Source organism: Euleptes europaea, chromosome 16 (assembly GCF_029931775.1).
Source record: "Euleptes europaea isolate rEulEur1 chromosome 16, rEulEur1.hap1, whole genome shotgun sequence".
In the NCBI taxonomy this organism is placed as follows: Eukaryota; Metazoa; Chordata; class Lepidosauria; order Squamata; family Sphaerodactylidae; genus Euleptes; species Euleptes europaea.
This window is the reverse complement of record NC_079327.1, coordinates 31,986,716-32,013,154: the sequence shown is the minus strand read 5'-3', so window position 1 is coordinate 32,013,154 and position 26,439 is coordinate 31,986,716. Positions and strand designations below refer to the sequence as shown.

The 26,439-nt window shown below is 45.6% G+C and overlaps 1 protein-coding gene across 1 annotated transcript; it reads left to right on the top strand.

The window, feature by feature from the left end:
- The first annotated feature begins 3,805 nt into the window (after positions 1-3,805).
- Positions 3,806-25,266, top strand: IL1R2 (interleukin 1 receptor type 2). The gene is made up of 9 exons (XM_056862155.1): positions 3,806-4,032; positions 5,126-5,253; positions 5,343-5,601; positions 10,650-10,824; positions 12,441-12,625; positions 14,745-14,800; positions 20,488-20,623; positions 21,151-21,296; positions 25,139-25,266. The coding sequence occupies exons 1-9, from the start codon at positions 3,806-3,808 to the stop codon at positions 25,264-25,266; spliced, it is 1,440 nt and encodes a 479-aa protein (XP_056718133.1).
- The last annotated feature ends 1,173 nt before the right edge of the window (positions 25,267-26,439 follow it).

Here is a 26,439-nt window from a genome sequence, read left to right as displayed (position 1 = left end):
GAAAAAGAGGCATTTTTCTCCTCTTAGTGAAGATCATGATCTTAGATTTATGATGGTTTATTTTAAGACCTTCCCTAGAGCAGTACTCAGAAAAAGTTTGCAAAGATCTTTCCAAACCAATTCTTGTGCGGGACAGGAGAACTGCATCGTCAGCATAGAGTAGAATCGGGGTGGAATGGCTTGCAAGCTTTAGGGGGTGGCAAAACTCTGAGAAATTGGTTGCCATATCATTCAGGTATAGATTAAACAAGAGAGGAGCAAGGAGGCAACCTTGTGTAACTCCCTTGGCCAGTTCAAAAGGCTCGGTTAGTTCTCCTTGGTTGCCACAGCGAACCTGAGCTGTGAGGTCAGTATGAAATTGCTGGATAAGCCATAGTAACCTCCTATCCATAGTAGAATGTGATAGTTTCAACCATAGCCTCTCCCTCGGGATGGTATCAAAAGCTCCCTTAAGATCCATAAAACCCGCATAAAGGGTGCCATTTCGGGGGGAGGAAAGGCTCTATTGATTCATTAGCTCATGCCCTCTTGGAATGCCACTTTTATGAGGAACTCCAATCACATTATATCTTTCCCCTTTTAACTTATAAATCTAATGCCTCTGTGTCTGACATAATGCCTTTTTTATTAAGTGACAGGAATCCCAAGGCTACATTTGTCAGTGGCAAGATTTATTTCAGTCCTTATATCCCTCAAACATTAGATCTAGGCTGCTCAGGATCAATGGATCAAGGAGCTTCTAAGGGATAAAGGAAAGGAAAGGATGGCTGACCTGCCTGCCCTCTGCACGCCTGTCTGTTCCTCTGTTTGGGGACTAAATAATGTCCAGTCACTATGGAAGAAGGTTAGCACTATTATAGCATAAAGACCCAAATACAGTTTTTTTTAAATCATCAAGAAGCCCCCTTTGTTTTCTGAGCGTTCTTCATAGAACCTTTAAGCAATTGGAGTGGAAAGGTTAGAATTGTCCAGTTTGTTTCACCACCTGATGCATGTCGCTGTTTATTTACTTCATTTATACCCTGCCTTTCTCCCCAACTCATACCCTGCCAGAAATTTTGTTAGTCTTTAAGGTGCTACTGGACTCTTGCTCTTTTCTCCCCAACAGAGACCCAAAGCATCTTAAAAGGTAAAGGTCCCCTGTGCAAGCACTGGGTCATTCCTGACCCATGGGGTGACGTCACATCCTGACATTTACGAGGCAGACTTTGTTTTCGGGGTGGTTTGCCAGTGCCTTCCCCAGTCATCTTCCCTTTACCCCCAGCAAGCTGGGTACTCGTTTTACTGACCTCGGAAGAATGGAAGGCTGAGTCAACCTTGAGCCGGCTACCTGAAACCGACTTCCGTCGTGATCGAACTCAGGTCGTGAGCAGAGCTTGGACTGCAGTACTGCAGCTTTCCACCCTGCGCCACAGGGCTCCTCAAAACATCATACATGGTTCTTTTCTCTTCCATTTTCTGTCAATCCATTGAAAAAGGATTGATTGAAAATGGAAGAGAAAAGATTGATAGATAATCCATTGAAAAAGGATTGATTGAAAATGGAAGAGAAAAGATTGATTGAAAATGGAAGAGAAAAGAACTGTTTCATCTTCCATTTTATGTTCATAACAACCCCATGAGGTAGTTTAGGCTGAGAAGGGCGTGACTGGCCCAAGGTCAACCAGCCCTTGGCAGAGTGGGGATTCATCCCCGTGTCTCCCAGACCCTAGTCCGGCCACTCTAACCACTGTGCCACATTGGCTTTCAGTGCATAGAAGCACAGGCAGCCACAGAGGTACTTGACCAGCTGGCCCTTTGCCTGCGCCAGGTATCCCCGCTGGAATGCTCAGTGCTGCATGGAAGAGCAGACGCTTCAAAGGCTGACTTGGGTTGTTTTCGCTGATGCACTTGCCTTGCAGCTGCCTGCAGTAGATGGGGCCACTGCTCTGCCCACTCTCCAAGAGCCGGCTCAGTTGGCTCAGCCATCCACCACCAGACAGCTGAGGGCCGCTGAGCTCCAGCGGCACGGCCGCTCGGCTCTGCGTCATCCACCTACTCAGCCTTCAGTGCACAGATTACTTGATGACTCAGTTCAGTGCATGAACTAACCCCGTTGAAAATCAGCGCAGTCATCAAGTGTGAAAGAACCTTTCATTTCCGTCTTTGCCATTACCCCTTTGAGCATGGGGCATCTGCTTCCCCTGCCACGACTGCTTCTGTTTTCTCTACCTTCAACCTTCTTGCTGAGGGAGGTCCATATGTTTAGATCTCTCTCTCTGGCCATTTATGCAGGGTCGATTTTGATGCTCGCTCAAAGCTGCTTTTTTAAAATCCGCCCTTTAAAATGACTATTCACAGTCCTAATGCAAGAGGAGAAAGTCAAAGAAATTCCACACACCCCACCACTCGCCTGCTCCTTTGTTCATTTGTTTGCATAGCCATTAGCAATGGTCGTTTGCATAGCGAAACCGTGGCTGTGATTTTTCATGGTTCCTTCAGTAAATCCTTCGATGAGAGAGCAGAGCAAATACAAAAGGTCGCGTTAAAGGGGCTCTTAAGAAATGCAAAGCAGGTATGCGCTGGCTTCACAGTGAAGGCTGGAATGATGGTTCAGCATGAAGAAATAAAAAAATATGTGGGCCAATTCAGCCTGGAACGCGCTGCTAAGTAATTACCAAGCATAAACGACCCCCCCTCTCTCACACACACACACACACCACACACACACACATTTCTGTGACTCCCTCCAAGTTGCTCAGGTGGCATACAAGGTAGGCTCAATCATTGAGCATAAGTGACTAGTTCAAGAACACTTCATGAGATTCATAGCTGAAGACCTTAACCGTACAGATCTACTAGTAATTCTCAGGCTTGTGGGAACCTATTTCAGACTAGGACCACAATGCATCATGGGTAGAGGGTGCTTAAGCCTCCCCCTTAGGTAGTTTTGCTGACCTGAAATTGTCTCCCCAGGGATAGTTCTGGCTAGGAAAAGGGAGGGGGTGGGTGGGCTAAAGCTTTCTCACATGTGCCACAAACCTGATCTGAATCAGGCCCTCAAGTACCTGAAAATTAGGGTTCCCAAATAGGTGCTTGCCAATTCCAGGAGATTTTGGAGGGGGTAGAGCAGTGGTTCCCAACCTTTTTTTGACCAGGGACCACTAGGACTTTTTTGTTCAATGCAGGGACCCCAAGGTTCAAAATAAAAATTCAGAGAATTTGAAAATAAACTTTAATCATAACTGTTAGTTAAACATTTAACTTAGAATAATATTTGAATATATATTTTTATAATAGAGAACTTTTAATTGAAAATATTAATTTATTATGGGTTTATAACTTTGTTTCACGGACCTTAATTTAGTTCTCGCGGACCCCTGGGGGTCCACGGACCCCTGGTTGGGAACCAGTGGGGTAGAGCCTGGGAGGCCCTGACCTGGATGGCCCAGGCTAGCCTGATCTTGTCAGATCTCAGAAGCTAAGCAGGGTTGGCCCTGGTTAGTATTTGGATGGGAGACCACCAAGGAATGCCAGGGTTGCTGTGCAGAGGAAGGCACTGGCAAACCACCTCTGTTAGTCTCTTGCCATGAAAACCCCAAAAAGGGGTTGCCATAAGTTGGCTGCAACTTGACGGCACTTTACACACACACACAGAGCCTGGGAGGGGAGAGTACTGTGATGTCACAGTGTCCATAATGTCACCCTCCCCCCTTGTTGGAGATTTAGGGGTGGGGATTGAGGAAGGGAGGGTTTGGCTAGGGGAGGAACCTCAGCTAATTCCAAGGGCGCTGTTGATGTTCTAAACTGGTGATTGAAGTCAGTAATGGGCTGGATGAGGGTGAACAAGCTGGAACTTAATCCTGATAAGACAGATGTACTCTGGGTTAGTAGAAAGGCAGACCAGGGGCCTGAGAGCTCCCCTGTTGTAGAAGGGGTTACACTGCCCTTGAGAGGTCACATTCACAGCTTGGGAGTGCTGCTGGACATAGTGGTCACCTTAGAAAATAGGTGGCTGCTGTGGTTCAGAGTTCTTTTGCCAAGATTCAGCTGGTGAGTGAGCTTGTGTCTGTTCCTGGCTTAGTCTGATCTAGCCACAGTGACCCATGACTTAGTTACATCTAAACTGGTCTGCTGCAATGCTCTCTACATGGGGCTACCCTTGAAGAGTGTTCAGAGGCTGCAACTAGCACAGAATGCTGCAGCTAGGTTGCTGTTCAGGGCCAGTTACTGGACATACGTGACTCAAATCTTACAGCGATTTCACTGACTTCCAATCCACTTCCAAGCCCAATTCAAGGTGTTGGTTTTTACCTTTAAAGCCCTGCCTGTCTTAGTATCTGAAGGACCATCTTCACCCATACGTTCCTGCCCAGGATCTAAGATCACAGAAAGATACCTTCTTGCCTGCCCTATTGACCAAAGAAGCTTGTCTGGTGGGTACATGAGAGAGGGCCTTTTCAGTGGCAGCCCCATGATTATGGCACACCCTACACTAAGAGGTGCACGTGGCCTCCACACTCTCTACTTTAGGAGGCAGCTGAAGATAATTTTATTCATGGCAGCATCTGATTAGTTGAATGGTGGTTCTGCCTACTGGCAGTTTTAAATTATTGATTTTAACTAGTAGTTTTTATGTATTTAATGTACTGGGGGAGTAGCCCTCGTTCCATTGGTCCAGAATCAATATCTATGGGGAGATCCTGGAACTGATTGCTTAGCAACAGAGGCTCAAAATGTCTCCTGATTTTTCTGCTCCTAGGGGTTACATTTTTCCAGGCGCCCTCCTCCTGTGTTGGTTGCTCCTCCACTTGCTGAGATACCTTTCTCCCCTCCTCCTGTTGCCCTCTCAAGAGTGCTTCATGCGTTCTGTCCATGAACTATTCTCCTTCCCTAATCAAATGGAGCATGTGTGGACAAGCGTGCCTCAGGTCCCTGGATCTTCTCCTTCAGCAGGGCTACCAACTGACAATTGCTGCAAGTGTAATTGTTGTTACCCTCAGGTAAAAATACGAGCATGCCACAGACTTTGCATGTCAGCTCCTTCACCAGCTCCCTCATATGCTGGATTTGCCTCGTGACACCCTTTACAAAAAGATGAGCCACCATGGTTGAATCCTACTAACACCCTTTTTCTCATTTGCAGGTCTCAGTGTGTCATCCTTCCATTTTCTCTTTCCTGTTTTGTATGGAATCTGCCCTTGATCCTGTATATTTTCGGTGCTAATCTAATGGGTGCTTTGGCCTTCCGAATCCAGCGTGTACGAAATGCAGGTGAAAGTAATCTTCATCATAGCCCATCCCTGTGTCGAAATATTCCTGGTTCTTTTCTTGCTAACCCAAAGCAATTGTGTTGTATACAGATGACTGCCAAGACCACACTACGCATTTCAGACCTACCTTTGCCCTGGCAGGAGAACCCATGATCCTACGATGTCCACCTTTCCGATACAAAAATATGGATGCTACCAACCTGTCTCTTAATCTCACTTGGTATAAAAATGATTCAACGACATTTATCCCAGCAGGAAGAGGAGAAAAAAGAATTCTGCCTCAAGGTGACATGCTCTGGTTCTTACCAGCCTCTCTGCAGGACTCTGGGGAATATATTTGTACTCACAGGTAGGCATTTAAGGTGTGAGAATGTTAGGCTATGTAACTGCAATATGCAGTTGGGTATGCAATGAAGTCTACCTAGCCAATGATGAAGGTCCCTTCTGACAGTTGATGAAACCCGTGCTTTCACACATACTGAATAATGCACTTTCAATCCACTTTCAATGCACTTTAAGGATCATTTTCATGGAGGAAAGGGGTATTCATGGCTATTAGTTGGAATGGATGCTGGTCATGCTGCATACCTGTTCTCTCTAGTATCAGAGGAGCATGCCTATTATTTTGGGTGCGGTGGAACACAGGCAGGATGGTGCTGCTGCAGTCGTCTTGTTTGTGGCTTCCTGGGGGCACCTGGTTGGCCGCTGTGTGAACAGACTGCTGGACTTGATGGGCCCTTGGTCTGATCCAGCAGGGCCTTTCTTATGTTCTTAAGTGGATCTTGCCATTTCACACAGTAAAGTCCAGCGGCAAAGTGCATTGATAGTGGATTGAAGGTGCATTATTTGGCATGTGTGAAAAGCACCTAATAAGTGTTGACAGAGAAGGATGACCGTGGGAAGTAAGTATTCTACAGAGTGGAGGCCAGATACACTGGATGCCTGACTGCATTATGCTTGCTGCTACATCCATAAGTCAATCCAGTTTACCAACGCACTTCCAAGCATAATACTCTACTTCTCAGTACTGTCATGACTTGATTCCAGTTCCAACCTTTCCAGTGTCCCTGTGTCTGTAGCCTAACATAGTAAAGTGCATTCAATCAGTAAGTGTATCTGGTACAAGAGGAACAATTAGTGATGTAGTATGAACTAGGATCTGGGAGACCCCAACTCAACTCCCCTCTTTGCCTGGAAGCTTGCTGGGTGACCTTGGGCAAGTCACACCCCTCTCAGCATAACTAACCTCACAGGGTTGTTGGGAAGATAAAATAGAAGAAGGGAGAACCATGTACCCTCCTCTGGAAGAAGGGCAGGTTAAAAAATGTTCTAGGTAGATGGGATATGTGACAACAAAGAGGCAGTGGGCAAAGTCATGAACACATGAATGCTTGAAGCTGCCTTATATCAAACCAGACCCTTGCTCCATCAAGGTCAGTATTGTCTACTCAGTCTGGCAGCGGCTCCCCAGGATCTCAAGCACAGGGCTTTCACATCACCTACTACCTGATCTTTTAACTGGAGATGCCAGGGATTGAACCTTGAGAATGCCAAGCAAAGTTATCTACCAGTGAGCCACAACCCCTCCCCATTAACTGGAGATTGAACCTCAGACCCTCTGCATGGCAAGCAAATGCCTACCAGAGAGCCGTGGCTCCTTTGAAACAGAGTTAGACATGTACACATGAAGTCACTGCACAGCTCCGAAGTAGGGATTTAAGCAGCTGTACTTTCCTTGCTGCCTGAAATAGAATGGGACACCTACTCTGGCTAGTTATAGCCCTGGTTATAGAAAAATAGCTAGTTACAGCACATGTTCTATATGGTTCAGAAAAGGCCCAAGGTTTTTTATCACTCAAGGACTAAACGTGACTTGCATAAGGAATGTTCAACATTTGGTTAAAACAAAGAATAACGTTGGGATTTTAATATATGGGATTTTTAAGTCACCAAATGTTTCAGTCATTAAGCAGCATTAGACCATGGGAAAATGAGAACTGTGTTCCCCTCTAAATAATCTTTCATACCTTTTCTGACTATGATGAAATGCCCGCTGTGCTTCTTCTATGCAATAGTCTTGAGGTGTTGCATGCCCAAGGAAGAGTCACTTCTCTTAAAACTGCAGTGCAGGGAATCACGGACATCCTTCTGTGGCGGTGTAATGTCCTTAAAAATTACACCACTGAGCACAAACTTGACATCTGCAATAGGGAAGGCAAAAGTTTAGATCTCGGGGTGGGGGGGGGGAATTGCAGATGTCACGTATTGTACAGGATATGTGAATGAACCTTTGAGGTGATAAGGCCAGCTTTGGGAGACCGTTCTGGTGCAATGCAACTTTCGTCAGAGTGCAAAAACATTTCATAGGCAGAGACGTGTGGAAATGATCATGCCATAATGGAAAAGCTTGAATCGTTGTGAATTGTTTCAGATCAATCCAGACTCGTAGGGCTGCCAGCTCTGGCTTGGGAAATTCCTAGAGATTTGGGGGTGGCGATTAAAGAAGAGTTTGGAGAGGGGATGGAGCGCAGTGAGGATGGGATGTCACATCCAGGTCAAAAGGACAGCTCCTCTAACCCTTCCTGTGAGGTCCTTTCTCCCACCCACATTCAAATTAAAAATTTAAATTTCTTTCCTCTTGTCACTTCCCTCCTTCCCCCCCCTCCTACCTTACATCTTTTGTAGGCTTCTATATTCTGCTGCGTGTCATACTAACAGACTATAAATAACATAAATATAATAAATAAAACCCTTTGATCCTAAATATTAATGCTAGTATAACTGGCTCAACCAAAAAAAAAAAAAAAAAACCTCTCAAATTATCTTCAGGCTTTTCTTAGTGTTAAGGAGAAAAACCCACTCAGAAGGTCCATAGGACAATGCTAGACTACAGCAGTCCCAACCCTCTCTCCATCCCCAGCTGATACCAGGCCTTTAGTGTCCTTACAAGTGACAAGAAATTGATTTCTCCTAGTCTGTATGGTATATTACACAGTTCCTGTGGTATTTCCTAACATTTGAATACCCTTCAAGTAGGGTTGCCCACCTCCAGGTACTAAGATGGAGATCTCCTGCTATTACAACTGGTCTCCAGCCGATAGAGATCAGTTGACCTGAAGAAAATCTCCCACCAGTGGCAAAGAGGGACCAGGCAACCCTACCTTCAAGTGAAATGATGAGTTCCCTGCATGGTCAAATGCAGAGATTTAACTTTCACTGAACTCTTTGACTAGATCTTCAGTTGTTTGGCTATTATTTCCTATACAATTACTGGGAGAATTTCTGCTGGTGTCTACGAAGTCCCTTGTGTGGCCTGTTTATGTGGTGTGGCTGTGGTGGGGAAAGGCGGCTGTGGATTGGGACACTGAATTTTGTATTTATTTATTGACATAATTGGGCCCTGCCTGTCTGCCCTCACCAGGGCTACCAAGACAGCTAACAGATTAAAAACATACACAATAAAAACATGTCTTAAAAACCACTAAAATGAAACCAAAATGCATCACTGTGGCCCTGTACCATCAGGTATGGAGCTTTTGCTGCCTGGTCCACTCACCTCCCTTCTGGATTTGCATACATAGATTTGTTGTATCTGATGGCTTGCGAAAATGCATGGTCGCTTTAGCCTCCTTTAATCCCTGTTTCAGCCAGGATTCAGCCTGAATAGCCCTGACTTAGCCCAATCTTGTTAGAACGTGGAAGCTAAGGCTGGGTTGGCCATAGTTAGTACTTGGATGGGAAACCACTAAGGAAGAAAGGTTTGCTATGCAGAGGAAAGCAACGGCAAACCACCTCTACTTATCTGTTGCCTTGAAAACCTCATGTTCTCTGGGCTGCCTTGAATCAGTTGTGATTTGGAGGCACACATTATTGTTTAAGCTACGTTAAGTCCACACTGAGTGGAGGAAAGTGTGTGCGTGGGGGAAATATGCAAATAAATCAAGATCTAGGCACAAACGAAGCGGAGCAGCTAAGCCAGCAGCTCAGAACTGGCCAGCAATGCCGAGGATGGGAAACAGGTGAACCACAGAATCATAGAATTTTATGATTCTATGGTTCACCTGTTGCTTCTGGTGGCGGAGCAGGAGAAGGCAACCTAGGGTTGCCAGGTCCCTCTTGCAACCGGCAGGAGGTTTTGGGGGCTGAGCCTGAGGAGAGCGGGGTTTGGGGAGGGGAAGGACTTCAATGCCATAGAGTCCAACTGCCAAAGTGGCCATTTTCTCCAGGTGAACTGATCTCTGTTGGCTGGAGATCAGTTGTAATAGCAGGAGATCTCCAGCTAGTACCTGGTGGTTGGCAACCCTAAGGCAACCTGTTGGCTGACATCAGCCATTGTTCTTCCAAAGGGCCTGAGCCGGACAACTCCTGCAGCACTGGTGGAGCTGCTGTTGGGCTTGGCTCTACTCGTTCCTGGTCACCATCAGTCCTCCAGGGCAGCAGCTCTCCGGGAATTTCCCTAGAACAGTAAATGGCTGGTCCGATCTAAGAATCCAGCCACTGCACATATAGATTGCTTATCAAAAGCTTTGCGTGAGTGTTAAGTTCTCATTCAAAATAGGGTGTTTTTTGGAACATAGAAGAAAGTTAAGATTTGAATCAGTTTGAATTACAGGAAGCCAGTAATTAGGGTTGCCAACTGCCAGGTAGTAGCAGGAGAGGTTAGCAATGGGGGGAACAAGTAGTTAGCCTTGCCTAGGGTGCAAAAGTGACTGGCACCGGCCTTGCCTGGAGAACTGGTTTTGTCTCCCCACTCCTTCCATGAAGCTAGCTGGGTGACCTTGGACTAGTCACAGTTCTCTTAGAGCTCTCTCAGCCTCACTTACCTCACAAGGTGTAGGTTGTGGGGAGAGGGAGGGAAGGAGATTGTAAGCCAGTTTGATTCTCCTTAAAAAAATGTAGAGAAAATCAGTATATAAAAACTAACTCCTCCTCCTCCCCACTCTACATATATTGGTTGCACAATAGGAAAGCCCTGACCTGGATCTCATCAGATCTCAGAAGCTAAGCAGGGTCGGTTCTGACTACTACTTGGATGGGGGACCACCAAGGAACACCAAGGTCGCTGCGCAGAGGACAGCAATGGCACGTCACCTCTGTTAGTCTCTTGCCTTGAAAACCCTACTGGGTTGCCATAGGTCGGCTGTGACTTGACGGCACTTCACACACACACAGTAGGGAGAGGTTGTGTGTGCGTCTTTGATTCATATTTTGAGTTTAGTTTCCTTGGAAAATAATATATTAATAATTGAGCATTGAGCATTTTGACGGTTATTTTTCAGCTTGTAAAAAATGGTTCAACATGAGCAATTAAAATTGTTAATACTTTTGGAACACTGTTAATACTTTGGGAGTGCTGGATTACATCAAAGTCACACCCAGTTTGCAATCTGCTCGCAGGAATTCCTCTTACTGTGCTGACGTGTCAGTTTATCTACAAGTGTTTGACAAAAGTGCTGCTCGTGAGATTTCCTTTTTCCAGAAGGCCTTCACGCTCAGCCATGCAGAGGTGGTCTGTGCTAGCTTGGAAGGTTTTGTACAAAAGAATACCAGCTATGAACTCAAATGGTACAAGGTATTATTACTAGTATCATTATATCATCATTATTATTAATATTATTAAAATTACTGACTTTCTGGCAGTATATGGATTTGAACTGGGGACTTACTACTAGGGTTGCCAGCTCTGGGTTTGGAAATTCCTGGAGATTTGGGGGTGGACCCTGAGGAAGCTGGGGTTTGGGGAGGGGAGTGGCCTCCATTGGATATAAAGCCATTGAGTCCACTCTCCAAAGCAGTCATTTTCTCCAGAGGAACAGATCTCTGGTATCTGGAGTTATGGGAGATCTCCAGGTCCCACCTGGAGGGTGGCAACTGGAGAGCCCATGCCTGACAGCAACCTCTAGGGGACTTGATGCGATCTGACTTGCATGACTCAACTAGGCCTGGCTGCTTGCTACTGTTCAACAGCAGCCACTGAATGAAAGCCAGAGGGGTGTAGCGCTTAGAGCTTCAGAGTAGAGTCTAGCAGACCAAGGTTTGAATCCCCATCTTGCTGTGGAAGCTCACTGGGTGATTTTGGGCCAGTCACATACTCTCAGTCTCACAGGGTTGTTCTGCAGATAAAAATGAGGAGGAGAGAATAATGCGAGGTCCTTTGGTCCCCACTGTGGAGAAAGGTGAGGGGGGAATGAAGTAAATAAATAATAAATATAGTTGAAGATGGGAAGCAGAATAAAAGGTAGGTTGGTGAATGGCTGAGGAGAGAATGAGGCAGGGAAAGGGGTAATAGCTGGAGATCTCCTGCTATTACAACTGAACTCCAGCCGATAGAGATCAGTTCACCTGGAGAAAATGGCCGCTTTGGCAATTGGACTCTATGGCACTGAAGTTCCTCCCCTCCTCAGGCTCCATCGAAGAGGGATCTGGCAACCCTAGAAATGGGAGAAGCTATGGGGGTTGCCAGGAGGAAAGAAAGAGGAAATAGTGCGGGGAGGGGGATAGAAGAGAAAGTGAGGTTCCACCCCATGAGTCCTTGAGGGTTCCCTACCATGCAAGTGGGCCTGTCCCAGTGGCCAGCACCACGCAACTGAGCAACAGTTTTGCTAGGTAGGGGCTTCCAGGGTGGGGGGAGAGGAAAAGCTGAATGCACAGGGGCAGATAAAGGTAGGTTGGCTGTTGGGTGGGAAGGAGATAGGGTGGCCAACTCCAGGTTAGGAAATGTCTGGAGATTTGGTGGGCGGAGCCTGGAGATGGTGGGGTTTGAGGAGGGGAGGGACCTCAGAAGGGTATAGTGCCTAGACTCCACCTTTTCCCATAGGAACTAGGGTTGCCAACCTCCAGGTGGGGTCTGGGGATCACCTGGAATTACAACTGCTCTCCAGATGACAGAATCAGTTCCCCTGGAGAACATGGCTGTTTTGGAGGGTGGACTCTATGGCATTATACCCTGCTGAGGTCGCTTCCCTCCCCAAACCTCACCCCCCCCCATTGGCAGGCACCATTATCTCTTTGGTGGACTGGGAAAAAACAAGGAAGAATCTTTTATGTGCAGTCCTAGCAAATGCAATAGAGCTGCTGACCAAGCAGCACTCAAGACAACAGCAAGAAGAAGAAATTAGGCTACTGGCCACTGAGGTCTGTTGCTGTATTTGACTCCTAAACTTTTGGTTGTCTTCTGACTGTCCTCAGGATTCTACACCATTGAATATAGATGATACAAAATTTATTGCTTCAAAGGGCACAGATCACCTCACCATCACTTCTGTGACCTCAGATGATGCGGGCTACTACAGCTGCCAAATGACCTTTGAACATGAAACAACACAATATAACATTACCAGGACTATTCACCTACAGATACTCGGTAATAAGCTGTTGACACCTGTGTGATGTGGATCATTTCACTGCAGTGCACTGTATATACCTTGCCTTTAAAAAAAAAATCCAACTTCTGCAGCAATGTTACAAATAATAGAAGTCCTTCTCAGTCTTCCCCCATTGTACTCTTAAGATTTCAGCTACCAGTGGTCACACAATTGTTTCTGTATTGCCAACAACTAGAAAGGTGCTTAAGAAAAGATTTTTAGGTTGCAAATTTTATGCCTTTGGTTGTATTTCTACCTCACAGGGTTGTTATAAGGATAAAATGGAGGAGAGGAAGACAATGTAAGCAGCTTTGGGTCCCAATTGGGAAGAGAGATAGGGTACAAATGAAATAAATACATAGATAGATTTTTTATATCATTCTTCCTTTTAAAATACTTAAAGTGGTAAAAATCACAGCAGTGCACATTGTTCCCACTCCCTATTTTATTTTCACAACCATCCTTTAAGGCAGTGGCAGACCTACATTTTTGGGACCCTGAAGCTTGAACTGGAGCCCCTTCACAGCAGAGAACAGGATTGTGAGGTGGAGTCTTTGAAAATGGGCCATACAGTGAGCCCCTTCCCACCAGCAATGAGGTCTGGGTACCACTGTTATCTTCTTCAGTGGGGTTGTTCTATGGCAGATGTATTGGTTCATTCTCTAATGGAGAGGTAGAAGGGCATCAGAGGGGGCTCATTAGGATAAAGAAGTGAAAATCTGATTTTTGGTGTTAAAATGCACAAACAAGATGAGTGAACACATGAAGCTGCCTTCTACTGAATCAGACCCTTGGTCCATCAAAGTCAGTATTGTCTACTCTGACCAGCAGCGGCTCTACAGGGTCCCAGGCAGGAGTCTTTCACATCACCTACCTGCGTAGTCCCTTTAGCTGGAGATGAACCTGGGACCTTCTGCATGCCAAGCAGATGCTCTACCACTGAGCCACAGACTGAATTGAGAATTCAGATGTCTTTTTATGGTTCCTATTGGCTCTAGCCTAAGGGCTGAGCTATGGAACTATTAAGCCATGAACCAACGAAGGATTTGAGGCTCCAGCTGCCAAAATGTAGGCTATGAATAGATTCTGGTGAGCTCAGCGAGCCCAAACAGCTGGGGGTTCGAGTGCTGCAAGCCCCCAAGAAAATTTAGAAATTTGACCAATTACAGGGACATTTTGAGGCCATGTGAAAAGGGTATTAGACCATATTCTAAGGTCAATATTAAGTACTTCAACCCATTGGCTTATGATTCTGTCACTAAAATAGCCTTATTTTAATAACAAACACATAAAAAAACTCCATTGATTTTGTTGAAAATTTCACTCGTTTTAAAAAAAAGTTGCTTCATGGCCCTGAAGCTTAAGCTTCATTAGTTTCATAGTAGATCTACCACTGCTTTAAGGTAAGACTGGGCAGAGAAACAGTATCATCCCAAGGTTGCCCAGAGAACTTCATGGTTGGTTGAGGAACCAGGTGTTCCCAATCCTACTTTAACCACAACACCACGTTGCACTTATGTGGTAGAGTTACAGATCTGTGGAATACCCAGACATTTTCCATGAAAGTAACGAACTGTAAAAGGAAAAATTGCTCTTGAAATTTCTCAGCATTGCAGCTACCAACTGCCAATGATATGAGCTTAGCCAGACCACATTCTTGCTGGTTGCCTCAGATAACAGTCTGAAATAGTTTCTCAGAGGGCTCAGAATCTTTGGCTATTTGTCAAGTGAGTGTTGGGAACTCACGGCCCTTGCGGCTGGTACAGATTTGAATGGCTCCTGTTACATAAATGAATAATGATGCCCGAAAAGAGCTCCTGGAAATTACTTCAAACAGTTTGGGAAATATATTTAATAAGGAGCAGCAAAGGTAGATAAAAATATCAATTCCACTAGTCTTTTTAAAATATTCATGCAAGGAGCTTTGCCTGCTGCGCTGATAAATCCACGTGGACCAGTCAATTTATTTGTTTGTACTTATAATCACCAGCAGAGGGCAGCAGTGCTTTAAAAACTCATAGATGGTAATTGCTAATGGGTGTTTTGTGATTCTAATGTATTTTCCCCCCAGAAATCTAATGCATTTTTCAAAACGGTTTTACTCTAAATTGTCTTTAGACCCAAAAAGGAAAAGCAAACCTGTGATTATATATCCAACAGAGAGGATTGTACTGGCAGCTATTGGTAAGTCCAAGAAGTAGTCAAGTTTATGAATGCAAAATGGAAGGGGTGTTTAGTTTAATATAAACTATTTTAAAATAATATATTAAAATAATAGTGGAACAGCCATAAAAATACTGGTTGGACAGTTTTGCCTATGAAGATTTCACAGTCAGGGAATAGTTAATACTATTTGCAATATACTAAAGGAATAAAAAAAGAGTTAAAAACTGGTTCAACGGTAATGTGTTGGGTGGAATCCTACAGCTCTGTTCTACTAAATGAGAACACTTGAAGGGGAGTGCTAGGATCTAACCAGACTCTGAAGTTCCATGCTTCTGTTTCCTGGTGTGTGCGCTTAAATGTAAGGCAGCCACAGATTACTTCAAGGATGAGTGACGGTGAGGCAGAGCTGGGGTTTCTTGCCATTTGTGTGTCTGGAAAGGAAAACTGCTGGGGGTGATGAAGGGGGACATTCTGTTTGCTGCACTTGGAGACTCCAGTTTCTGCAGTGCTCCATAGAGGAAAGGTTGAAGCTGTCCATCAAATAAAGGGGCTCTTCCTCCAATGCTGGAGCCACTTTCAATGGAGGAAAGCTCCTTAGACTGGAGAAACTTCCTCCAGCCTACGGTAGGATATCACCCATTACCAGATCTTGATTTGGATATTGTCACTGTGGCTCAACTCTGGCACTGACAAAGTGAGTTCTCTTATACTGTGCTATTTCTATAATGTAGGGCCAGGTGAATGAAATCTGGATCCTTAGGGTTGCCAAGTGCTAGGTGGTGGCAGGCAAACCCCCGCCAATCCACCTGGCTGCCCGCCGACCAGCTGAGGGTCGGTGGCCAACACATGCACAGGCTCTTGCCCACAGTGACATGTCACTTCTGGTTTACACCCGGAAGCGCTGCATCGCAAGGGGCCTTTTACCACTCAAACTCCTAGTTTGAGTGGTAAAGGCCCCCTGCAATGCAGCACTTCTGGGTGTAAACTGGAAGTGATGCAATCGCGTCGGTGCGGCTGCATGTGAACGCAACCCCCCCCCTACTCCAAAAACCTCCCGCCAAAGGAGAGGGGGTCCTGGCAAGCCTATGGATCCTACATGCGATGTTAGAATTGCTTCTTCGCTTCCTCTTCTCCTAGGGCTGCCAGGTCCCTCTTTGCCCCCAGCAGGAGATTTGGGGGGCGGCGCCTGAAGAGGGTGGGGTTTGGGGAGGGGAGGGATTTCAATGTCATGGAGTCCAATTGCCAAAGTGGCCATTTTCTCCAGGTGAACTGATCTCTGTCAGCTGGAGATCAGTTGTAATAGCAGGAGATCTCCAGCTAGTGCCTAGAGGTTGGCAACCCTATCTTCTCCTCAGATCTACTTTGGTCCTGTTCCACAGAGCTGAGATCTAGCAAAATGGCTTGACGTTGCAAGAATCTAAAAAATGTTGGCCTTGTCCAAATTACAGATGGGGTATGTTAGGGGTGGTTTTTTGGTTTTCCTTCTTGTATAATGTCATGGATCTGCAATAATGCTTAATCTTCTTGTGGGAAGAGCCTCTGAGTCCTGATGCCTATTTCAGATTCCTATTTCCAGTTGGTAGTTCGGTGAATAAGATTGCATTGATGTCATAAAGTTGCTCTGCAGTTATAAAACATTCCCGGACACAGACAAGTACATTGGAATGTAGGCCTGACTCATGAAGGATGTGGTTAAGTGTGAACTATAACCAATATAAATGGACAATATTTCCAATTTTATAGCCAGCAGAGCATTGCACAGTTTGATGAATCAGGGAGCTCTTCAGCCTCTGCTCAAAAAATGAAATCTAGTTGTTCATTTTCCAATCTAGTTACAAGGTGTCTTAAGCTGATTGAGTATGAAATACGGTTTCCAGCTCTGCTCTGTGAAATTCCTGGAGATCTGAAGGGGGAATTTGGGGGTGGATTTCACCCAGATTCTATGGCATACCAGAGTTAGCCCTCTGGAGGTACCATTTTCTTCAGAACTGACCTCTGTTGTATGGAGATATGTTGTTATTGCAGGAGAATTCCAGACCACCTTCAGGTTGGCAACTCTAAGTATCAAGAGTATTTGATGAAGAAGAAGAGTTGGTTTTTATACCCCGATTTTCTTTACCTTTAAGGAGCCTCAAACCGGCTTACAATCACCTTCCCTTCCTCTCTCCACAACAGACACTTTGTGAGGCAGATGTGGCTGAGAGACTTCAGAGAGAACCGAGACTAGCCCAAGGTCACCCAGCAGGCTTCATGTGTAGGAGTGGGGAAACAAACACAGTTCACCAGATTAATCTGTCGCTCAGGTGGAGGAGTGGGAAATCAAACCGGTTCTTCAGATTAGAGTCCGCAACTCTTATCCACTATTGAACACATGAAGCTGCCTTATACTGAATCAGACCCTTGGTCCATCAAAGTCAGTATTGTCTACTCAGACCGGCAGTGGTTCTCCAGGGTCTCAGGCAGAGGTCTTTCACATCACCTACTTGCCTAGTCCCTTTAACTGGAAATGCCGGGGATTGAACCTGGGACCTTCTGCATGCCAAGCAGATGCTCTACAAACTGGGGCACAGCCCCTCCCCTAAAGTGATTAAGCCAGATTCTGCTGTGAAAGCACTCTTTGCAGATCCTAAGAGCGTGCAGGCCTTGCCAACCAAATAAGTTACAAAAGACACCCAACTAGCCGATTAAAGCCTTTGGAGTACACTGAATGTGCTTGAAGAGACTTGGTTTGCATCAAAAGCAAGGCTCCACTGGGTCTCATACCCCAAGCACAAAACATGTAGTATAAGCAATACAAGAACATTCTGTGAATAGGTCTCTTGGCATAAGCCTTGCTGGCACAGTTAATTTCAGAGGGGTAAACGTGTTCTCCTGTTGCAGAAAAATAAAGTGGGAGTCCAGTGGCACCTTAGACACGAACAGAATATAAACTTTCCCAAGTCAGAGCTCACTTCATTAGATACATAAAGTGTGGATCCATAGCAGCTATACTTAGGCCTCTTCTGCACTAATGGTAGAAACGTTTTTGAGACCTTTAATGAAACGTCTTCTGTCAGTCTGAACGCACTACTTTCCCCTCGTTTTGTCACCAAAACGTTTTCGAATAAACTATATAGCGATGAAAAACTAATAAACCTTTCCTTTCCCATCTTCTGAAACTCATGAGTAGGTTGGTTCTTGTAGGTTATCCGGGCTGTGTAACCGTGGTCTTGGTATTTTCTTTCCTGACATTTCGCCAGCAGCTGTGGCAGGCATCTTCAGAGGAGTAACACTGAAGGACAGTGTCTCTCCAAGAGACACTGAGAGACACGGTCCTTCAGTGTTACTCCTCTGAAGATGCCTGCCACAGCTGCTGGCGAAATGTCAGGAAAGAAAATACCAAGACCACGGTCACACAGCCCGGATAACCTACAAGAACCAATGAACTCTGACTGTGAAAGCCTTCGACAATATCATGAGTAGGTGTCTACTAGGCACCTATCAACAATACTACTGTTGCTATTAGGAGAAAGTCACTTTTGGTTAAATGGATGTCAGGTTTGCAATGGCTGCCTCTTTCCTTCTTGTTTAATGGTCATTTAAAACAATTGCTGTTTCCCAGCACAAGGTATTGGAAACTACCCAATATTGAGGTGCAATGCAGCACCACTGTACTGTCTGGTTTTAGGATGACGATGGCCTTGAACAGAAAATGGGAAAGGTTCCTGTCCTGAGAAGTGGCGAAGAGGGACCTGGCAACCCTATCCATCAAAGTCAGTATTGCCTACTCAGACTGGCAGCAGTTCTCCAGGGCCTCAGGCAGAGGTCTTTCACATCACCTACTTGCCTCGTCCCTTTAGCTGGAGATGCCGGGGATTGAACCTGGGACCTTCTGCATACCAAGCAGATGCTCTACCACTGAGCCATGGCCCCTTCCCAATACCATGGCTTTGAAGGCTCCAGTCTTACTTTGGAAGCACTACCTATGTGGATCCCTGCTGTCAGTCTAGTTTTGGCTCTGCTATGGTTCTGACAGATTGGGTTTATAGCTTTGAGGGACAGCCTTTGCCTTGTGATTGTTAAGGAAACTGCACTTCACTGAAGCTAACACGGCACTGTGTTTTTAGTTCTTTGGACCAAACTAGTGCTGGTGATAAGGGTGCAGAATGTGTGTGATAGATATTCTTAAGTCGTTTCATTCATTCCTGTATTCTTTGACTTTGTAATCACAGTCAAGAGTGGCTATATTTATTTTCATATTCAGTAGGGACGCAAAGTGGCTTAGAAATGGTGCTCACAGTAAAAATCCTGTGAGGTACGTTGGGCTGAATGACCACTCCTGAGTTAGCCAGCAAGGTCCCATGGTGCAGTGAGGGAATTTGAATGGAATCTCCCAGGATTCTAGTATCGGGTTGCCAACCTCCAGGTACTAGCTGGAGATCTCCTGCTATTACAACTGATCTCCAACCGATAGAGATCAGTTCACCTGGAGAAAATGGCCGCTTTGGCAATTGGACTCTATGGCATTGAAGTCCCTCCCCTCCCCAAACCCCGCCTCTTCAGGCCCCACCCCCAAAATCACCCACTGGTGGCAAAGAGGGACCTGGCAACCCTACCCATGGTGCAGTGGGGGGCTTCAAATTGAATCTCCCTGGATTCTAGTCTGACACTTTATCCACAATGCCACATTTCTCAAGTCGTTCCCCAACATATGCACTGAAGTGTGGGCAAAAATCAACTCCTTTATAACATTTTACCATTCTGAAACGAAAAGGACAACAGCGATTTAATCTGAATACTGATTAATCTGATCAGTTGCTACTTTTTTCTCTGGAAAGGGTTAGTTGTTTCTTTCAGTTTCTTTCATATTCTTTTCCCAGCTAACAGTTGAAAATAAAACACACTTGATAAAAGTGAAATGCCCAGTTAAAGATGATTCTCTATTCCTGTTCAATCCTGGTTTGTTGAGTACCTGCTCAACAAAGAAAGGTTTAATGCTTTTCAGGGAAATGTATGGATTAAGACAGGGATGGGGAACCTCAGGCCCGGGGGCCGTATGCGGGACATTTTCCGTGGCCCTCGGGAGCTCCGGGGCCGGGTGTGTGTGTGTGTGGGGGGAGGCGTGGAGGCTGGGGCCTGGTTGTGTGGGGCCGGTGTGCGGTGTGTGTGTGTGTGGGGAAGGCTTTTCTTTCTTTTTTTTCTGTCACTCTCCTTTCCCTCTTTTTCTGTCTCTTTGTCTGTCTCCCTCAGACCTTTTCTTTCTCCCCCTCCCTCCATTTCTTTCTCCCTTTCTCTCTCTTTTCCCCTCCCTTTTCCTCTTTCTGTTTTCTTTCTTTTCTCCCTCCCTCCCTCCCCTGCTGATCGGCTGCGGGCTGTGCCCCCCTGGCGCCTCGTTTGCTCAGGCCCACTGCTGGCTGCCCTCCCACCTGGGGGGGGGAGGAGGAAGGGGGGAGCAGGGGTGCCTTCCAGGCCATCTCTGCGTGGCCTCCCCTGGGGTTGCCAACCTCCAGGTGGTAGCTGGAGACCTGGCAACACTAGCCTCCCCCCCGCCGGGAGATCTACACCTGGTTATGGCCCCCGAATGATGTTATAAATGTGCAAATGGCCCTTGGCAGGGAAAAGGTTCCCCACCCCTGGATTAAGAGGTGGTTAGTCCTCACTAATCAACATGTAAATTGATGCCTGTTTATTTGTTTTTGAAATCTCCGTGCTTTCTTTTAATATAGGTTCCCGACTGATCATCCCATGTAAAGTATATGTTGCAGCAAGCAATGAATTTTATACGGATGTCTGGTGGCAGGCAAATGATGCATACATTGATTTGGTTTACCGGAAGGGCCGTGTCATAGAAAGTAAGCGCCAGTAAGTCTTTCTGAAATGCCATCCTATGTCGTCCCCACCCGCAATTATAAGGGAGAGCTTAATGTGTGAAATTAGAAGGAAGCAGAAACCTCTAGAGTTGCCAAGTCTTTTTTCATAGGCAGGTTTCTATGGGTTTAGGAGCTTCCATAATGGGAAAAATGCCGCAGCGGTTGCATTTTGCCAGATGGAGAAACATTAACAGAGAACCTCTACTGTTAAGTTTCTGCTATTCTTAAATGTGTTGGTTCCTCTCCATTCATCAAATGGCAACTTTCTTCTAAATGGATAAAAAAAACCAACATGCATTACCAAATTAACTCCAATGTTCTACTTGCAGATTTGGACGTTAAAATCCTGCCTGCAACATTTTCCTTTCTATTTTGATTACATGATGTTCCAAATCAGTTCGGAATGCTGTAGAAAGAGGAATGACCTCTCTCCCATTCCACAAAACGGCTGAAGCCGCAAGTGCATTTTTCCCGTCAAATTGCACTGTGATAAATATAAATGACTGTTTCTCTTCTCAGGGAACGTGTTGAAAACAATGACACTTACATCGAGGTGTCGCTGATTTTTGACCCTGTCAAAGAAGAAGATTTCAAGATGGATTTCAAGTGTATGGCGACTAATACTCGGGGACATCAAATGCATATGACTCAGGTCAAACAAGAAGGTACCTTTGTTTTACTATCAGAAATATTGCTGTTGTGTAGTACTGCAGCAGAGTATTTGTTCCTACAATGACAGCATTGCAAGGTTTATTGCAAGTAAGTGCTTTGCAGTGAGCGCAAGAAGTATACCTTGGGGCATTTGTGTTTTTAAACATTTCTGCAGTGTGAATCATCAGGTGTAGCTCACTAATCATTGCAACAAGCTTGTGAAAGAAGCACTTGATTTCTCTATTTTACCAAAAAGTAGACTCAACCCATTAATTTCCCCCCATTTTAAGACTTTCTCAAGGCCCACCAGTGGATCTTTGGTTGAACTTGAGTTCAAAGCTACAAGTTGGTGCTGAATTGCAAGGACATTAATCAGTTCCTCATCACTCAGTTATTGATTTTATTCTTTTCATTTCTTTCTTGTTTCCCCCCCCACCCCCATGGCCATCTTCCAAAGAACGTAGAAACATGTTTGCATGAACCACACCCAAGCTGCCATGTTAGCTTCCTGGTCTAGTAGCCATGTGTTTCCTTTGGCGGGGCTCCATGTCATGTTAGCAACATATAAAAATGCTGATGCCAAGCACTACACAGATCACATGGTCCCTTCATTAGTGCTGATAACACCGGCATGGGAAATAACCAAGCATTTCAGGAAAACCACAGCATTAGTGACCTTCTGCATTTCCGGTGCAATGTACAGGCCAATGTAATGGCAGCTCCCCCCACCAGGTGCTGCGATAATGCAAAAGTCAAAAAAATGACTGCAGGTCAACTTTTCCATCCACTGGCCTGCATGCATTGACCCAAAGGATGAGAGGTTCTGTTTGAGAGTCCTCTATGCACTCTACCTACTGCTAGTGTTGCCAGGTCCCTCTTCATCACCAGTGGGAGGTTTTGGGGGCAGAGCCTGAGGAGGGTGGGGTTTGGGGAGGGACTTCAATGCCATAGAGTCCAATTGCCAAAGCGGCCATTTTCTCCAGGTGAACTGATCTCTATTGGCTGGAGATCAGTTGTAATAGCAAAAGATCTCCAGCTAGTACCTGGAGGTTGGCAACCCTATCTTCTCCTCAGATGTTCATTGTTCCTGCTCCACAGAGCCCAGATCTAGCAAAATGGCACTTAACACACACATGCAGATAAGCTGGAACATGTCCAGAGGAGGGCAACAAAGATGGTGAGGGGTCTGGAGACCAAGTCCTGTGAGGAAAGGTTGAAGGAGCTGGGTATGTTTAGCCTGAAGAGGAGAAGACTGAGAGGGTATATGATAATCATCTTCAAGTACTTGAAGGGCTGTCATATAGAGAATGGTGCCGAGTTGTTTTCTTTTGCCCCAGAAGGCTGGACCAGAACCAACGGGTTGAAATTAAATCAAAAAAATTAAATCTTCCTAATGTCTAGACATTAGGAAGAATTTTCTAACAGTTACAGCAGTTCCTCAGTGGAACAGGCTTCCTCGGGAGGTGGTAAGAGCTCCTTCCCTGGAGGTTTTTAAGCTGAGGCTAGATGGCCATCTGTCAGCAATGCTAATTCTATGACCTTAGGCAGAGCATGAGAGGCAGGGCATCTTGGCCATCTTCTGGGCATGGAGTAGGGGTCACTATGGGTGTGGGGGGAGGTAGCTGCGAATTTCCTGCATTGTTCAGGCGGTTGGACTAGATGACCCTGGTGGTCCCTTCCAACTCTACAATTCTATGATTCTATGATAATTGCTATTTAATTTTTTTTGTAAAGGAATAATCCCCCTGGTCCTAACTCTTGCAGGCAATAGAGGTGCCCACAAGGTGGTTAAAAGGCAGAGTGGACGGATTCCACTCATCATCTGACAGAGAGAATACAACCCTTGAGGCGGGCTGCCAAAACCCACCCAGAGAAAAGGGATGTAAAACTGCCAAGGGATGAATTTTCTGGCTGATCACACGTTGCTGATTCTTAAGGCACCCCCCTCCCTTCAAGACAACATGGAAGGCTTTTCACTAACAGTCAAAATACATGATACATTTTTTAACAAGTTGTGTCATGCCCCAGTCCCAACTTGTTTCACCTCAGTCACTCAGCAGCTGCGAGGAATGTTGGTTTTAAACCCCAAAGGAGCCAATTTCGATCTGGACAGCACCGTGAGGGGAGAAGAGGGCTCCTAATTGCCCCACACATACCTTTTTCCTCAGTCAAAACAGTCTCAGAGGAGAGTTACATAACTTCAGAGCTCCACACGGAGTAGTCCTAATATAGGCAGCTCCAAAGTTATACAAATAACTTTTCAGCTCCGTAAAAACTGCTTCTCAGCTCAAGAGCCCCCTCTTCCCCTCAAGCCCTGTCCTGAGCAAAATTTGCTTCTGCGGGCTTTAAGAGCTATATTCCTTGCAGCTGCCATATAACTGAGGTGGAATGAGTTGGGTCCAGGGAAATCCAGTAGGATTCTTGAGCCTCTGTGGGTGGACCATTTTAATCGGGCCTTCTCTCATGAGGGGTGTTGGGGCCACATCCACCTTGGTTTTAAGTATTATTATTATGTAGTGGTCAGTCCATGGTTCAGGACAAGTCTCCAGCCCTGAAACCAAACCTGCTCTCAAAGGCTCATTGCAAAAGATTAAGTCCCGGATGTGATTTCTTTCATGTGTTGAGCCAATCACAATTTGGGAGAGATCCAAGGCAGTCAAGAAAGCTACAAAAACTTGGGCCGGTCCTGATGGGGTATCCTCAGCATGAATGTTGAAGAGAGCCAGTGTGGTGTAGTTGTTTAGAGCTGTGGGTTGGAGCGGTGGACTCTGATCTGGAGAAATCTGGGTTTGCTTCTCCTCTCCTCCACATGAGCGGCGGATGCTAATCTGGTGAACTGGATTTGTTTCCCCACTCCTGCACACGAAGCCAGCTGGGTGACCCTGGGCAAGTTACAGCTTTGTTAGAGCTCTCTCAGCCCCACCTACCTCACAGGGTGTCTGTTCTGGGGAGGGGAAGGGAAGGTGATTGTAAGCCGGATTGGTTCTGCCTTAAATGGTAGAGAAAGTCAGCATATAAAAACCAACTCCTCCTCCTTCTTCCCAGTATGATCAGTCCAGGAGGCTCCTGCACCACATCTGACAATACCTCTGCCAACTCATACAGGGTGCCCACTGGGGAACTAGGTGACCCCTAGACAAGAAGAACGCCAAATCTTCCCTTAGTCCCTAATGTAAAGGAGCATATAGTCAATGCCAGTGATATAGTTTTCTGAAAGATAGCTCTATCCGTATCTCTCATCCATGATTGCTCAATGGAACCTCTGTGTTCAGATGCAGTCTTCCTCTGAATACAAGAGGCTGCACACATCCGGTGGGGAAGGGCTATGGCTTCATGCTCTGCTTATGGATGTCCAAGAGAAACATGACTGGCCTGTGCTGGAAGCAAGATGCTGAGCTAGAGGAACCTTTAGACTGATCCAACAAGGTGGCATTATGTAACGGTGGTGGAAAGTGTTGTCAAGTCATAGCTGACTTATGGTGACCCCATAGGGCTTTCAAGGCAAGAGATGTGCCGAGGTGGTTTGCTTTGCCTGCTTCTGTGTAGTAACTCTGTGACTGCCTTGGCAGTCTCCCATCCAGGTACTAACCACAGCTGTACCTGTTTAGCTTCCGAGATCGGGCCATCCCAGTCAGAGCTACATTATATAACATATGTGTATATTTTAACTACATTTCTTTCTGCAGCAACAAGAGCTATGATTGTCTAGTGTGTGTATGTGGGTTGAGGAGGGCTAGGGAAATCCTTCCTTGATGAAAACTTAGGCTGTGCAGGAACTGACATCTCGGGGTGGGGGGTCCGTTTTGGCTTTCCATAAACATGTTCTCTCTCTCTCTCTCTTCTTTTTTTTAAACAGAGCCTAGTCTATCTTGGTACTTCTCAGCAATTCCTGTGGCTTTGGTCATTCTAATTTTGGGAGGTGTGTGCATTCACAAATGCTGGAAGCAACGATCTGCAATAGGATATATATTAACCAAATTCTAAAGAATAAAACCTCCTGAAGCATTGGACAAATGCTCACTTATCAATTCAACCACACATGTTATTTGTAATTTGAGTCTTAGTTGGGGAAGCAGGGCCTTGGTTTATTAATCTGTAAATGTGGGAAAGTAACTAAGACAAGCTTCATTAGGTTCATGGTGACTCAGTTGGAATTTGTGACTATTTCTCTTTCAACAGCTGGTCCCGGGCCGTATCAGAAACTGCTTTTGAAACTTCTCTCAGCCCCAGAAACAACATCCTGTGTAGGGTTGCCAACACTGGCTTGGGAAATTCCTGGAGACTTGGGGGGCAGAGCTTGAAGAGGGCAGGGTTTGGGGAGAGGAGGGACCTCAGCAGGGCATAATGCCATAGAGTTAGAGTGGCCAGGTCCTTCTTCGTCACTAGCAAGAGGTATTTGGACTGAGGGGGGTGGGGTTTAGGGAGGGGAGGGATTTCAATGCCATAGAATCCAATTGCCAAAGCGACCATTTTCTCCACGTGAACTGATCTCTGTTGGCTGGGGATCAGTTGTAATAGCAGGAGATCTCCAGCTACTACCAGGAGGTTGGCAACCCTACATAGAGTCATTCCTCCAAAACAGCCATTTTCTCCAGGCAAATTGATCTCTGTCATCTGGGGATCAGTTCTAAGTCAGGGAGATCCCCAGGCCCCACCTGGAGGTTGGCAAACCTAGTCCCATGGTGTGGGATTGGCCCCTGCTGCCTTAGGGGGAAGTCCGATTAAAACTTCCCTTTGTGCCTAATATTGGGATTCTTAGCATTGTGCATAATTTTGTAGATTATAAATATATGGATTTTCAGTGTTCTATGTGTTAAACAATCACATTTACCTGTTCAGATTTGAGGCCAAGCAATTTCTCCAGCCCTTCTTCCTTAAAATTACCTTTTGAAAAGCTAGCATAAGTTGTCTCCCCAAACTGGAGAGGTTTGGCTGCCTCAGGGCAAAGGTAAAGAGAGTTTGGCAGTGATTGAATTTGCTTAAAACAACAAAGTGGGGCTTCTTTTCAAGTATTGATGTCATAGTAACCACTGTAAATTTCCACAAACATCTTCACATTTCCTGCATTTTATGTTGCTTCATTTCACAGTATGACTCTGCATTAGTACAGGAAAAAAGCATAAGCAGCTGTAATAATTAATTCCATAGATGAATGTT